This window comes from Siphateles boraxobius, unplaced genomic scaffold, assembly GCF_051911475.1.
Source record: "Siphateles boraxobius isolate OS27281-9 unplaced genomic scaffold, OSU_SipBor_1 54, whole genome shotgun sequence".
In the NCBI taxonomy this organism is placed as follows: Eukaryota; Metazoa; Chordata; class Actinopteri; order Cypriniformes; family Leuciscidae; genus Siphateles; species Siphateles boraxobius.
In genome coordinates, this window is record NW_027509180.1 from 2,309,046 (window position 1) to 2,322,515 (window position 13,470).

A 13,470-nucleotide genomic window follows, 5' to 3' on the forward strand; every position below is an offset into this window, starting at 1 on the left:
TGGCAAAGATGTTCAGATAGCCATAGTTCCCTTTCGAGGGAACTCCAACTGCGTCGAATGACACTTTGGGGGAACGCCCCTCAGCGTAGCGCCTCTGAAGTATGAATGAAACCGAGCCGATCTCTGATTGGTGCAACGTCATGGCGTAATGTGTGACGGCAGATAGGCGGAAGCTATAAAAGCAGCCGGCACACATAAGATGTCAGCTTTCTGTTCTTCAGCAAGCGCTATCTGTGACTGTTTGTCTTATTTATTGTTGTCTGTTACTGAGTGAGTGAAATGGCGAGTGTGAGCTTCAGGAAGTGTGTGCATCCTTGCCCTCGCTACATCACGGGCGGGGACACACACCAACTGTGCACACATTGTTTGGGAATGCAGCACGCGCAGGCAGCTCTCGAGGGGGCTGCTTGCGAGGATTGTGAAAAGTTGACAATCCGTGTGCTGCGTTCCCGGCTGGCTATCTTTGATAAAGATGGTCAGCCTCGCGAGCCCCGTGGTGCGGGACCCGCGTCCGCTGAGGCGGCGCGGCGACGCTCTTCATGGGGCTCGCAAAGAGATCTGTCCGGGGATCTCGAGGCTGCTGAGGCACCTTCTCGGGATTCATCGGGCAGTTCTGATGTCCTCGAGCCTCGCGCAGAAGCCCGCCCCGCGGCTTCTTCTGCGCGAGTCGAGGATCCGATGTTTGAGCTGTCTGCCTCTGAGGAGGTTGACGTGCTCAGCATCGAGGGCGGGGATTTCGGGGACGACTCGCCGCCCCTTGTCCCCGCGTATGAGGAGCTGGTTGAGGTTGTTTCCCGTGCGGTGGCTCATTTAAATATCAGCTGGCCACAAGAGAGGCAGGAAGCGCAGTCTAAAAGTAAACTGGATGAGCGCTTCCTGCAGCACAGGGAACAACCTCATCACCGCGGCTTGCCGTTCTTTCCCGATCTGCACAACGAGTTGTGTAGATCGTGGAAAAAACCACACTCTTCTCGTGTCTCCAATCCCCCTATTATAAATTATAGTAATATCATGGGGGCACGAGAGAACGGTTATGGGATGATGCCGCGCGTTGAACAGCCTTTGGCGAATTATTTATCGCCTGAGTCGGCATCATCCCTTAAAGCCCCGGTGCTGCCCACTAAGCCGTGTAGAGACACATCAGCGCTAGTGGGCAGGGCTTATATGGCTGCGGGTCGGGCTGGTGCGAGTCTTCACACCATGGCTATGCTCCAGGCGTACCAGGCCGACCTTCTTAAGGACATTGATGAGGACAAGGGTCCAACTCCGGAAGATATTGCGGAGTTGAGGAAGGTCGCTGATTTGTCTCTCCGAGTCACCAAGGAGACGGCCCGCGCTGTCGGTCGCTCCATGGCAGCTATGGTGGTCTCGGAGAGGCATTTATGGTTAAATCTTACGGGCATCAGGGAGAAAGACAGGGCTTTCCTCCTTGATGCCCCGATTTCGCCTTCTGGCCTGTTCGGCGACGCCGTTAATACCGTCGTCGACAGGTTTCAGGAGGCGAAAAGACAATCAGCGGCCAATATCTCCCTCGCCGCTCAGTGTCCAAGAAGTCTGCCCCCAGTGGGCAGCCGCAGCCACAGCCATCAGCCAGCTCCTCCGCCTATAGACAGGCTCAAAAACAGAGCGTCGCGTCTAGAGCCCCCCCTCAAGGAGCTTGGGGGCATAGACAGCGCTCTCAGGCGAAGCCTCAGCCTAAGCAGGGCGACCTGAGGGCCGTCCTGCAGGCTAAAAAGGCTTCGTCAAAGAGATCCTAGCTACTCTAGGATCTCTGCGGGCGGCCCCACCCGTGGTGGAACGACCGGGCTCCTTCACGGAGCCCGCAGGAAATCGATGTTGCTCTCCCGCCGTTAAACACGCTTCGGGACACATCGGTATCCAGCGAACGCAGGCTGCACTGTCCGCCCCACAGGCTTGCGGTCAGGCAGCTTTCGCGTCCGCCCATCGAGAATCGTTTTCGGTTCAGCCCTGCCGGCAATCCGCTTCAGGGGGCCGAGAACGAATCCCGATTAATACCCGAAGCCAGGCTCGAGAGCCTGGTTCCCTTGGTAAATATTTCGATGCATGGAAAAATCTGGCGAATATTTCTCCTTGGGCCCTGCGCACCATTCAAAATGGGTACAGGCTGCAGTTCAGTTCCCGCCCACCCAGATTCAACGGGGTGGTCTGGACTGTAGTCGACCCAGTGCAGGGTCGGGTATTGGAACAGGAAGTAAACTCCCTGCTGGCAAAGGAGGCTATAGATCGTATTCCTCCACCGGACAGGGAGTCCGGGTTTTACAGCCGCTACTTCATAGTTCCCAAGAAGGATGGGGGGTTGCGTCCAATAATAGATCTCAGGCACCTGAACCGTTCTCTGAGGAGATTCAGGTTCAAGATGCTCACTATTCCCATTATCGTGAGTCAGATTCAGTCCGAGGATTGGTTTTGTCACGATAGATCTAAAGGACGCATACTTCCACATATCCATCCTTCCATCTCACAGGAAGTTCCTGAGGTTCGCTTTCGGGGGCGAAGCGTACCAATATCGGGTTCTTCCGTTCGGCCTAGCTCTCTCCCCTCGCACATTTACCAAATGTATGGATGCAGCTCTGGCACCGCTGAGGCTTCAGGGCATCAGGGTGCTCAATTATATCGTTCCCTATCTATATGGAAGAAAGCTTGGTTTCTGTCCCAAGGGCCAGTGTTGGGAGCGTCATGTTGCCGGAGAACCGTTTCGACAGACGCCTCCCTCACGGGCTGGGGCGCGGTCATGGACGGCCGCTTTACGTCAGGCCTATGGCAGGACCATCATGCCTCCTGGCACATAAACTGCCTGGAGATGTTGGCGGCGTTCCGAGCTCTGAGGAGCTTCCTGCCGGACCTCAAAGGTCATCATGTCCTTGTGAGGTCAGACAATATGTTGGTAGTGGCCTATATAAACCATCAGGGGGGTCTGAGGTCTCGCCCTCTATGCAGACTGGCGCATCAGATCCTCCTGTGGTCCCAGGGGAAGTTGTTGTCTCTAAAAGCAACATTCATCCCGGGGAGTCAAAATCAGGGAGCAGACATCCTGTCGAGACAGGGGCTGAGGCCCGGGGAGTGGAGACTCCACCCCGAGGTGGTGGAGTCAATATCTCAGAGGTTCGGCCCAGTGGAAGTGGACTTGTTCGCGTCTCGAGAGACGACACACTGTCCACTGTGGTTTTCCCTCACCCATCCAGCCCCGCTGGGGTTGGATGCCATGGTGCAGACGTGGCCGAGGTTACGTCTGTACGCATTTCCCCCGATCGTTCTGCTCCCGGGAGTTCTAGAGAGAGTCCGTCGCGACGGGATCAGTCTACTGTTGGTAGCCCCGTTGTGGCCGGCCCGAGTTTGGTTCTCCGACATAATTTTGCTCCTGGACGGCCCTCCATGGGAGATTCCCATCAGGAGGGACCTGCTGACACAGGCAGAGGGCTCAATATTTCACCCTCGGCCCGAGTTATGGAAACTGTGGGTCTGGCCCCTGAGGGGGCACAGTACCTAGAGGCCGGCCTATCAGCTGGAGTAGTGGAGACCATACTCAGCTCTAGAGCTCCATCCACGAGGAAATTGTACGGCCTAAAGTGGAACTTCTTCACCGTTTGGTGTAGGGAGCGTGAGGTGGACCCAGTTAACTGCCCAGTGGCTTCAGTGCTGGAGTTCCTCCAAGTTCGCTTTTCCACTGGTCTTACCCCGTCCACACTCAAGGTGTACGTGGCTGCCATTGCGGCTTTCCACGCTCCTCTGAGTGATGGGCCTCTGGGGAGACACCAATTGGTCGTACGTTTCCTCCGTGGGGCTTGGAGGATGAGACCTGCGGCTCGTACCAGGGTTCCCACTTGGGACCTGGCAGTGGTTCTCGAAGGACTGGCCGAGGCCCCCTTCGAGCCGCTGGAGTCGGCTGAGGCCAAGAACCTTTCGTTGAAGGTGGTCTTTTTGTTGGCCATTACTTCTCTGAGGAGGGTAGGAGATCTCCAGGCGCTCTCCATATCTAATGAGTGCCTGGAGTTTGCTCCAGGCAACATTAAGGCCATTCTTCACCCTAGGCCCGGCTATTTGCCTAAGGTGCCGTCCAGTGCGGCACGGCCTACGGTTCTGCAGGCTTTTCATCCTCCACCTCACGTGACGGCGAATGAAGAGAGACTTCACATGCTCTGCCCTGTCAGAGCACTGAGTATTTACATTCAGAGGTCCTCTTCATGGCGGAAGTCGGACCAGTTGCTGGTGTGTTTCGGGTCGCCCAGAAAGGGGCTTCCCGCCTCAAAGCAGACCATCAGCAACTGGATTGTCCAAGCGATTTCCACGGCCTATCAGGTGCGCGGTATGCCTTCACCTTTGGCCGTGAGGGCTCATTCTACCAGAGGCATGGCGTCCTCTAGAGCCCTTCTCGCGGGGGCCCCCATCCAGGAGGTCTGCGATGCAGCAGGATGGGCTACCCCTCATACCTTTATTAGGTTTTATAGTTTGGACATTCCGTCTACACCCGGCTCTCTTGTGCTCGCGTCCTAAGTGTGCCTGTGAGCAGCTTCACACTAGGGCAGGCAGGGCGCGTTGTGGCGTAGTGGGTACTCGTTCCCCCAAAGTGTCATTCGACGCAGTTGGAGTTCCCTCGAAAGGGAACGTCCTCGGGTTACGACTATAACCCTTGTTCCCTGAGAAGGGAACGAGAACTGCGTCCCTTGGCCACGCCTTCCCCTGCCTGAGAGCGCTTGCTTCATCACAGAAGCTGACATCTTATGTGTGCCGGCTGCTTTTATAGCTTCTGCCTATCTGCCGTCACACATTACGTCATGACGTTGCACCAATCAGAGATCGGCTCGGTTTCATTCATACTTCAGAGGCGCTACGCTGAGGGGCGTTCCCCCAAAGTGTCATTCGACGCAGTTCTCGTTCCCTTCTCAGGGAACAAGGGTTACAGTCGTAACCCGAGGACGTTTTTTTTTACAACCATGACAAACGACTAAACTCCTGCTTTCTCATCTTACTAAGGCTGTAACGATAGACCAAACCTACAATTCGGTTCGTATCATGATTTTTTATTGTAGATAAAAAAATAAAAGTAAATCATGTTTTCGGTGCTGATGCAGTGGTGACGTGTTAATGTAACAAGGGTGGCGCTCCCAATAAAGTATCTTAAAGCTGCCACAAAGAACCGGCAAAAATAATGATTATGAATATGTCAAATATAGCAAGGAGAGATTTTAATTGTTTATTAATAAACAAGGTTTTTCTGTGTCAGTGTGTCGGCTTCAAGATGAAGTTGACGATGCTGTCTCGCGATCTTCACAGTAAGAGAAATGCAGATTTCATACGGATTACATAAGCAGAGAGCAGTCTGTTTTTCGTTTTTAAATGTTCTGAAATCAAGCTTTCTATATATTTCTCAAGTCTGTGAGGCAAGTAGGCTACATTATACGCTGAGTTTCGGTTCATTTATGAGACGAGAGTCCAGTTCACGCGCCGGCGACTCAGTGTCATGATGATCTTTATACTTCTTATATAATTATAACTATATTTACTTCTTATTTATTAAATCCGGGCAATTGGTTGATGAAACATTAATTAAAATTAAGATACAATTGATAAAAAATGAAATTTAATTTAAAGAAAGGCTTTGTGCTTTCTGAAGTCGCTTTCTGAGCGGTCATGTCCGTAACATTGTTTTTTTCCTCATAAATGCGAACACGAAAAATAAAATAAATAATAATATTTTGTTCTGTGGAGGCCGACCCTTCTTCATCCGGTTATTACCCTACTTTTGTTTTGCGCAGTGTAGCCTAATTCGTGGAATCATTAAAACATATTTTGCCACCTAAAAGTTAAAGATTTGTTGTGTCACGCCACATGTGTATTTCGTTCATATTAAATATAAAACGCATGTGTAGACTGATATTTTTCTAATGTCTTGACTCCTTTAATAAGAGGGTAAGGATAACAGACGTTTCAGTATTAAATGCATTTTCTGATAATTTATATTTCAAGTTTTGACTTCAAATGTCACGTCCATAACGCTGGAATTGCCCAATTTTAAAGAATTTATCCTCAACTAGTTTTTTGGTGTAGGTCTGTATTTTATTATGTTAACTTCAAATAATTCTAATAGTAATTTAAAAATGTGGTAGCTCTACATCTAACACTGCACACTCCACTGTTATGGTGGCAATTTCAGTAAATTTACTCACTAACATTGTTGTGGAAACACAATAAGAATGGAAACTAAAATATGGTATATCGTACAGCGCACATTCTATCAGCTGCAGTTCTGGCGCCTCAGTCCCAATAGGCCTACACTCAACGTACATTCATATCACATGTTAATCCCGCGGTAGAGTTACACTCACAGGACACTGCACTTATTCGTAATCCCAAAAGTTCATTATTTGCGCGTGCTTTAAAGCTATGCCGGGTAAACATTTCATTGGCGTTTTGTACATGATGCACTTTTTCTGAGCGCGTACTGAAATGCGCACGCACTGTTAGACAGCGCCAAACTGGATCTTTGTTGGGTCAGACCCATCTGATAGCGATGGGGGACCGAGACTGAGAGAGCTACATAAAGCTACATGGAAAAAATATGCACCAAACAAGCCACTTTGAAATTTTGCTGTTTTCATGAATACAAAAGTTGGGTGACCCTCCCCCTAGACTAAAAAAAGTTGAATGACCCTCCCCTCAACAAAGAATAAAAAGACATGACCCTCCCCTATTTTCCTCCGGTGGCCCTTTCCATAAATACCGAACGGTCCCTAACTTTAAAAAAATGGTTGTTGTTTTAACAAAATAAACTGAAATGATTTCCATCTCAGCTGTACACAACCAGCACCAGCAGAAAGAGAGCAGCTGGAATAAAGTATTTTTTTGTTTGTTTTTTGTGATTATGTTGATGTTTATAGATGTTTTGTCAACAGTATTTGCGTCTTCGATCGGCCGATGACGTCACCATTCGCTCGCTCGGTCTCTTCCGTCATTGAGTTTCAGCGTCGAGTCTTCTGAGGCAAAGAGAGCAGTTCACGGTATTTCTCATATTTACACATCAAACACACTTTATACAGTTTGATTAAGCGACAAAATAATTTCTGTATTGTTTTCACCAGACACATCGTGCGTCTTTCCTGGCGTCTTCCTACTGAAATACACATTTAGTGCAGCAGCAGCGAGCATGAGGAGAATATGTGGAGTTCATTCAGATCTGAGAGATTTTGTGTTCGTTTGTAAATGTCTCGATGTTTGTAGTGAGAACTATTACTGAATGTTAAAGTCAAATTTTGAGATCTGTGAGGGAAATCGATGGGAATCGATCTCAAGTGTTGCTGCTGCCATTTTATCTCTACTATTTTCACATGTTTGGCAGATCAGATTTGTTAAGTTATTATTAAAATATACTGGAACTAGATACTGATAAATACTTTACATTGAGCCTATAATGAGCCATGTGAAGTATTTTAAATCTGTACATAAATGTTATTAAAGATAAATGTGAATACAATTTGATACTGGAAACATTAAATACTATTTTGGGGTGCTCTTTATTTTTTAAAGGTATTAGTATCATTGTCAATTTCTGCACATATAAAACGGTAACATGTTAATGATGATCTAATTTATTGCAATGAACAGTTAGTATACAATCAGACTATATTTAGATTCATATGGGCATGTAGTGGTCGATGAAGATGAGTGTCATTAGTGTTTGTTTCTGTGTTAATGATTTTTTCAATCAGATGGTGAGAACAGTATTGTCTTAGGCTATGTTTACACGGAAACGATCTGAAGAGAACACGCAAAAGTGGCGCTGAGTTATCACTGTTTATTCTGCGTTTAGACGAGCGTTAAGGGTGGGAAATCCGCATGCATATGGTGACGCAAAAGTGTGTGAAATTCGATGTAGTATGCACTCCAGGCGGCTAGGTGGCAATGTGAAGCACTGCGACACGACAACACCAAGTCCGCGCGCCTGCGTACAACCTTCACTGTGAGTTTTGCGTTTTTACCCTTTAGACTGGAACGCGACGGTGGAGCGTTTTTAAGATTTCCACTCTGGAGGGTGGTTTCACTTTTTTGCGTTTTTAAGCCCCAAAAACGCCGTCGCCGTGTAAACGAAACGTTTTCACTCGCGAGCGTTCTCGTGTAAACATGGCCTTATATTGGCCTAGCAGTTTTATTTATCATGTATCCTGACTCAAATAATGTGTTTCTAACAGCAAACACTCAGAATAAAGTGAGATGATCTGCTGATGATCCTGAATGTCTTGTTGAATGAGTGTTGATAGTCTGAGGATCATCAATATTAACAGATCTGCTGAAAACACTCTTTATTTCATGACAATAGTTCCTGTTTTCACCTCATTTATTATGCTGATGTCTTCAGATCTCCTGTAAATTGACACTTAAAGCTCATTTCATTGGTGTCAGCAGACTGAGGGGATTTGATGGCTAGAAATATTACTTTTATGTTTCTTACAGTTGTTTACTACTTTCTAGATATTTGCCCTCCTTTTAATAAATAAACACAATAATGTTATAATTAGATATAAAAATGTGTGAATTTGAATGTTTTACGATAGAAAGATAAATTATTAAATGTGTCAATTAGCATATGGATAAAAGACAAAAAGGTTCAATGTTCAAAACACTGTATTTAAGGATCTTGCAGCCCAAAAATACTATTTAATTGTCATTTTATATCTTTATACTTTGCCACTATCCTTAAAACCACTAGGTTTTACCCATTTGTCACCAAGAAGTTGTTAATCATTTTAATTTACTTTAAAACCTAATCTTTTATAAATACATTTTATGCAGGTATATATTTAATACAGATCAGAATAACTAGGTTGCTTAATTTTGACACAAATATATCTGTTAAGCTAACATTATTTAACCTATGTTTTGACATTTTTTAGCAAAAGATATTTTAAACATTAAAATGGACAGGCAGACATCTGCTCTTTGACCCTATAAAAACAAACTTAGTTACTGATATATTTTAGATTTTAGCAGAACATCTGCAGTTCAGTCAGTGAAGCTCCGCCCACAGCAATTAATCATCAGTTAAGCTCCACCCACATCAGTCACATGGTCAGTGAAGCTCCTCCCTCAGAAAATTCTCCAATAAATGCTGTAAATTCCCATCAGCTACAAGTGAAGACGAGCATCAGAGCATCAGGAAGAGCTGAATCTGCCAAGACTGAGTTTATTAAAGAGGACAGTGAGAACACGAGTGATCCAGAACCTGCAGAATGAAACACACTGAAGATCCTGAAGATCACCGCCTGCGGTTCCAACGCACGACCGTGAACCTTTATCGTTGGGACTGCTCCATCTTTGAGTATTAGGCGATCTGCAAATCCGGCGTTGAACTGGGCCTTGTTTATAAAACTATTACTGTTGAAATGAAGGGAACAAACAAAAACACTTGCACAACTCCGTTGCTGCTCTGGAAAAACAAAATCCATCCACAGGTCCCTTAACGCTGGGTTCTTTGGAAATTTGTGCAATGTTGTCTTGCCCTGGCAACCAAAAACACACTTTTTTGGTGCCATTTTTTAAATTGCAGCGCAGCCGAGCCCAGCGCTCTGATGGGCATAGGCGTACTCTCGCACGCACTAGGCTACAGATGCGCGCGCGCCCTTCCGGGAGAAGTGCCCTTAAGACCCGTATAAGGAAATTCCGGCGACTCTGACGTCACACAGGCCCGTATTCGAAAAAAACTTTCCGAAACTTGTGACAAACCGGAAGGAGTATTTTTGGAACAGAATTACTCCATCAAACTTACAACTTCATTTTTGAAACTTTGTCCATGTTTAGCATGGGAATCCAACTCTTTAACAGTGTGAAAAACTCACTAAGCATGAAACAGCATTTCACCCCCCCTTTTAACGTAACGTTTCAAATGTACAAATGTTTTCTGGTTGTGTTCAGGATTCCCTTGTGACCTAATTGATATAACTGTAAGCTTTTATGATATGTGATCAGTCTGACATTCGTTTAATCACGAAAAATCATGTATCTGCATTTTACTAGCCCTAGGAATGCCGCGAGTGGTATGATTGGAAACAGAGAAATTCAATGGTATCGAATTCTTAACCCAAAGTGCAACATGATGCATTCTTTTATTAATACTAGACTAGAAATGTTTTATGATTCAATTCCGTCTCTTCTGTACATTGACCGGAACGAAGTGTGCCGCCACGCCTCCTCCCAAACGATTGGATCGGACATGTAAAAAGGGCGTGCCACTGCTCCCTTTAAACATGAAGCGCCACTTCTGTTCTGTGCAGTCCTACGCCAGAGAGAGGTTCACTTCTTCAACAAGAACTCCAACCGCAGCTCTTCGTTTGCTTTCTAACTTTCGTTTTAATCTAAGTTTTTCTTTCCGTTGATCTACCTCAGTTGATAGTTTTCCTTCGTTCAGTGCACGCACGAACGAAACGAATTTAAGATTAAGCATCTGTCGTACGAGCTGAAGAGATCGCAACATCTACCTCCGTCCGAACGAAACTCCGGACATCAGCCTACGTTTCTTTTCAAACCAGCTGCACAAAAAGGGGCCTTATCAAAGTAACGTACAATCTAAATTAAGTGCTGTTTAAGGTTGTCTAGAACTTCCTAAAAAGCCTTTGGGTCTCGTTTGAATTGTTTGAACTGATTTCTCTCTCTCTCTCTCTCTCTCTCTCCCTCTCTCTCTCTCTCTCTCTCTCTCTCTCTCTCCTCTCTCTCTCTCTCTCTCTCTCTCTCTCTCTCTCTCTCTCTCTCTCTCCCTCTCTCTCTCTCTCTCTCTCTCTCTCTCTCTCTAACTTTCTCTCTCCAATATTTCGTATTGCAATCGTTCTTTTGTCTTTGTTGATTGTTTGTTTTTGTTATGCATATTTACTCCTGCGTGATTTAAGTAGTCTGTGTAATCTTTAGTTGGTTTTATTAAACTCTATAATCTTTTGAATTGAATCTGTCTCATTGTTCTATAAACTTGAAGTCCCTGAAAATGCCGATCTTATGTTACAAAGCTCTACTTGATTCATATTAAAATATCCAAAGTGCCTTACACGAAAATATCATTTCTTGTGGCCACAGGAAGGGTATTTTTGATGTTTACAGGCTGGTAAACGAAGGAGTGCATGATAAACTAAGTTTGAATCATATCAAAGTTTACCCTGATAATTGATCTGATTTTACTGACCTATATTAATTATTAATACGAGCAATCGTGTTAATGATTCATATACGGTGAGGTTTAACCTATTCCCTATTTGGGATAATCTAATATGTGTATACGATAATGCATATTCATCATCTCATGAATATTATTCCCCCTTTGAGTTAATAATTTCCCTACAAAAGTCATTGTCGCTACAAAGGTTTTGGGAATAAAGGGGGAACAACCAAGAGAATTAACAAATTTTAGAACTTTTTAGAATCTAAAGCGCTAGCGATAATTCTAATACAAAAAATTCAATTCAACACTAGTTAAACTATAACTCACGGAAAATCACTTGATCTTGTGTTTGAATGGAAGTCAGTGGAACAAAAACAGTCTAGTGTGACGACCCTCAGGTATTAAAGTCTTTAGTAAAATAAACACAGAAGCATGGAATTCATTTATTATGTTTTAGGTTTCAGGGATAATTGATCAAAATGATCATAATATTTAATAGCAGTTGTCTATTACATTACTTATATCCTCACTTCATATTCCTCTCTTAGAATTAATTTGATGTACTGAAAACTAAACCTTTTTTTCTTTAATTTCAGACCTGATGGAAGAGAGCGAGGAGAGTGAAGAACTGAGTGAAGTGGAGGAGGAACATCATGTCCAACCTGGAGAAAAACTTTTGAGTCGCTCAAAGACTAAAAATACATTTTTAAAGAAAAGAGCTAAGAAATCTTTCACCTGCACTCAGTGTGGAAACAGTTTCACAACCAAAAAAAGTCTTAATGTTCACATGATGATCCACACCGGAGAGAAGCCGTTCTCATGTGATCAATGCGGGAAGAGCTTCAAACAAAAACAACAATTTACGATTCACATGATGATCCACACTGGAGAAAAGACACACGCATGTGATCAATGCGGGAAGAGTTTCACACGATCATCACACCTTAAGATTCACATGATGATCCACACTGGAGAGAAGCCGCATGCATGCAATCAGTGTGAGAAGAGGTTCACACGATCATCACACCTTAAGATTCACATGAGGATTCACACCGGAGAGAAGCCGTTCACATGTGACCAATGTGGCAAAACATTTCTAAAGGCATCAAACCTGAAGACACACCTGACAGTTCATACGAAGGAGAAGCATTCATGTTCTGTGTGTGGAAAGAGTTTTTCACTAATGTCATATTTACATGCACATCAGAAAATTCATACTGGTGTGAGAGAGTACATGTGCTTTGAGTGTGAGAAGACTTTTACTTTAGCGAGCAGTTTAAAAAAACACCAGATAATTCACACTGGAGAAAAACCATACAAGTGTTCACAGTGTGACAAGAGATTCAGTCGATCATCATCTCTGAAAAGACATGAGAGGATCCACACTGGAGAGAAGCCGCCCACGTGTAATCAATGTGGAAAAACATTTCTCTGTGCATCAGAGCTGAAGAGACACCTGACAGTTCATACGAAGGAGAAGCCGCATTCATGTTCTGTGTGTGGAAAGAGTTTTTCACTGATGCAATATTTACATAGACATCAGAAAATTCACACTGGTGTGAGAGAGTACATGTGCTTTGAGTGTGAGAAGACTTTTACTACAGCGGACAGTTTAAAACGTCACCAGATTATCCACACTGGAGAAAAACCTTACAAGTGTTCACACTGTGACAAGAGATTCAGTCAGTCATCATCTCTGAAAACACATGAGAGGATCCACACTGGAGAAAAGCAGCACACGTGTGATCAATGTGGAAAAACATTTCTTAGGGCATCACACCTGACGACACACCTGACAGTTCATACGAAGGAGAAGCCGCATTCATGTTCTGTGTGTGGAAAGAGTTTTTCACAGCTGCAAAGTTTACTTAGACATGAGAAAATTCACACTGGTGTGAGAGAGTACATGTGCTTTGAGTGTGAGAAGACTTTTACTACAGCGGACAGTTTAAAACGGCACCAGAGAATTCACACTGGAGAAAAACCTTACAAGTGTTCACACTGAGACAAGAGATTTAGTCAGTCATCATCTCTGAAAACACATGAGAGGATCCACACTGGAGAGAAGCCGCACACGTGTGATCAGTGTAATCCAAGAAATTTGAAATGAACATTTGCTTTGAAAGACATTTGTTTTACTGTTTTCCACCCCCTCTTTCCCCAATGACCATTTGGAGTTGAGGGCCTGATAGTGATCAAGGCCTGTAGGCCAAGATGTGTGCACTTTGCGGGTCTATGACTTGTCACACCTTTAGAACAATGGGGGAGTTGTAATTATCTGATTGGTCAGTTTGAATGTCTCACATTTGGTTTTT

The 13,470-nt window shown here is 44.8% G+C and overlaps 1 protein-coding gene across 1 annotated transcript in view; it reads left to right on the plus strand.

Annotated features, from left to right (window-relative positions):
* Positions 1 to 13,229, plus strand: part of LOC143714435 (uncharacterized) — a 280,655-nt gene extending 267,426 nt beyond the window's left edge. Inside the window, exon 3 of the mRNA XM_077205630.1 lies at positions 11,752 to 13,229. Coding sequence (XP_077061745.1) covers positions 11,752 to 13,160 — 1,409 coding nt within the window. The 3' untranslated portion in view covers positions 13,161 to 13,229. The remainder of the gene's footprint in view (positions 1 to 11,751) is intronic.
* The last annotated feature ends 241 nt before the right edge of the window (positions 13,230 to 13,470 follow it).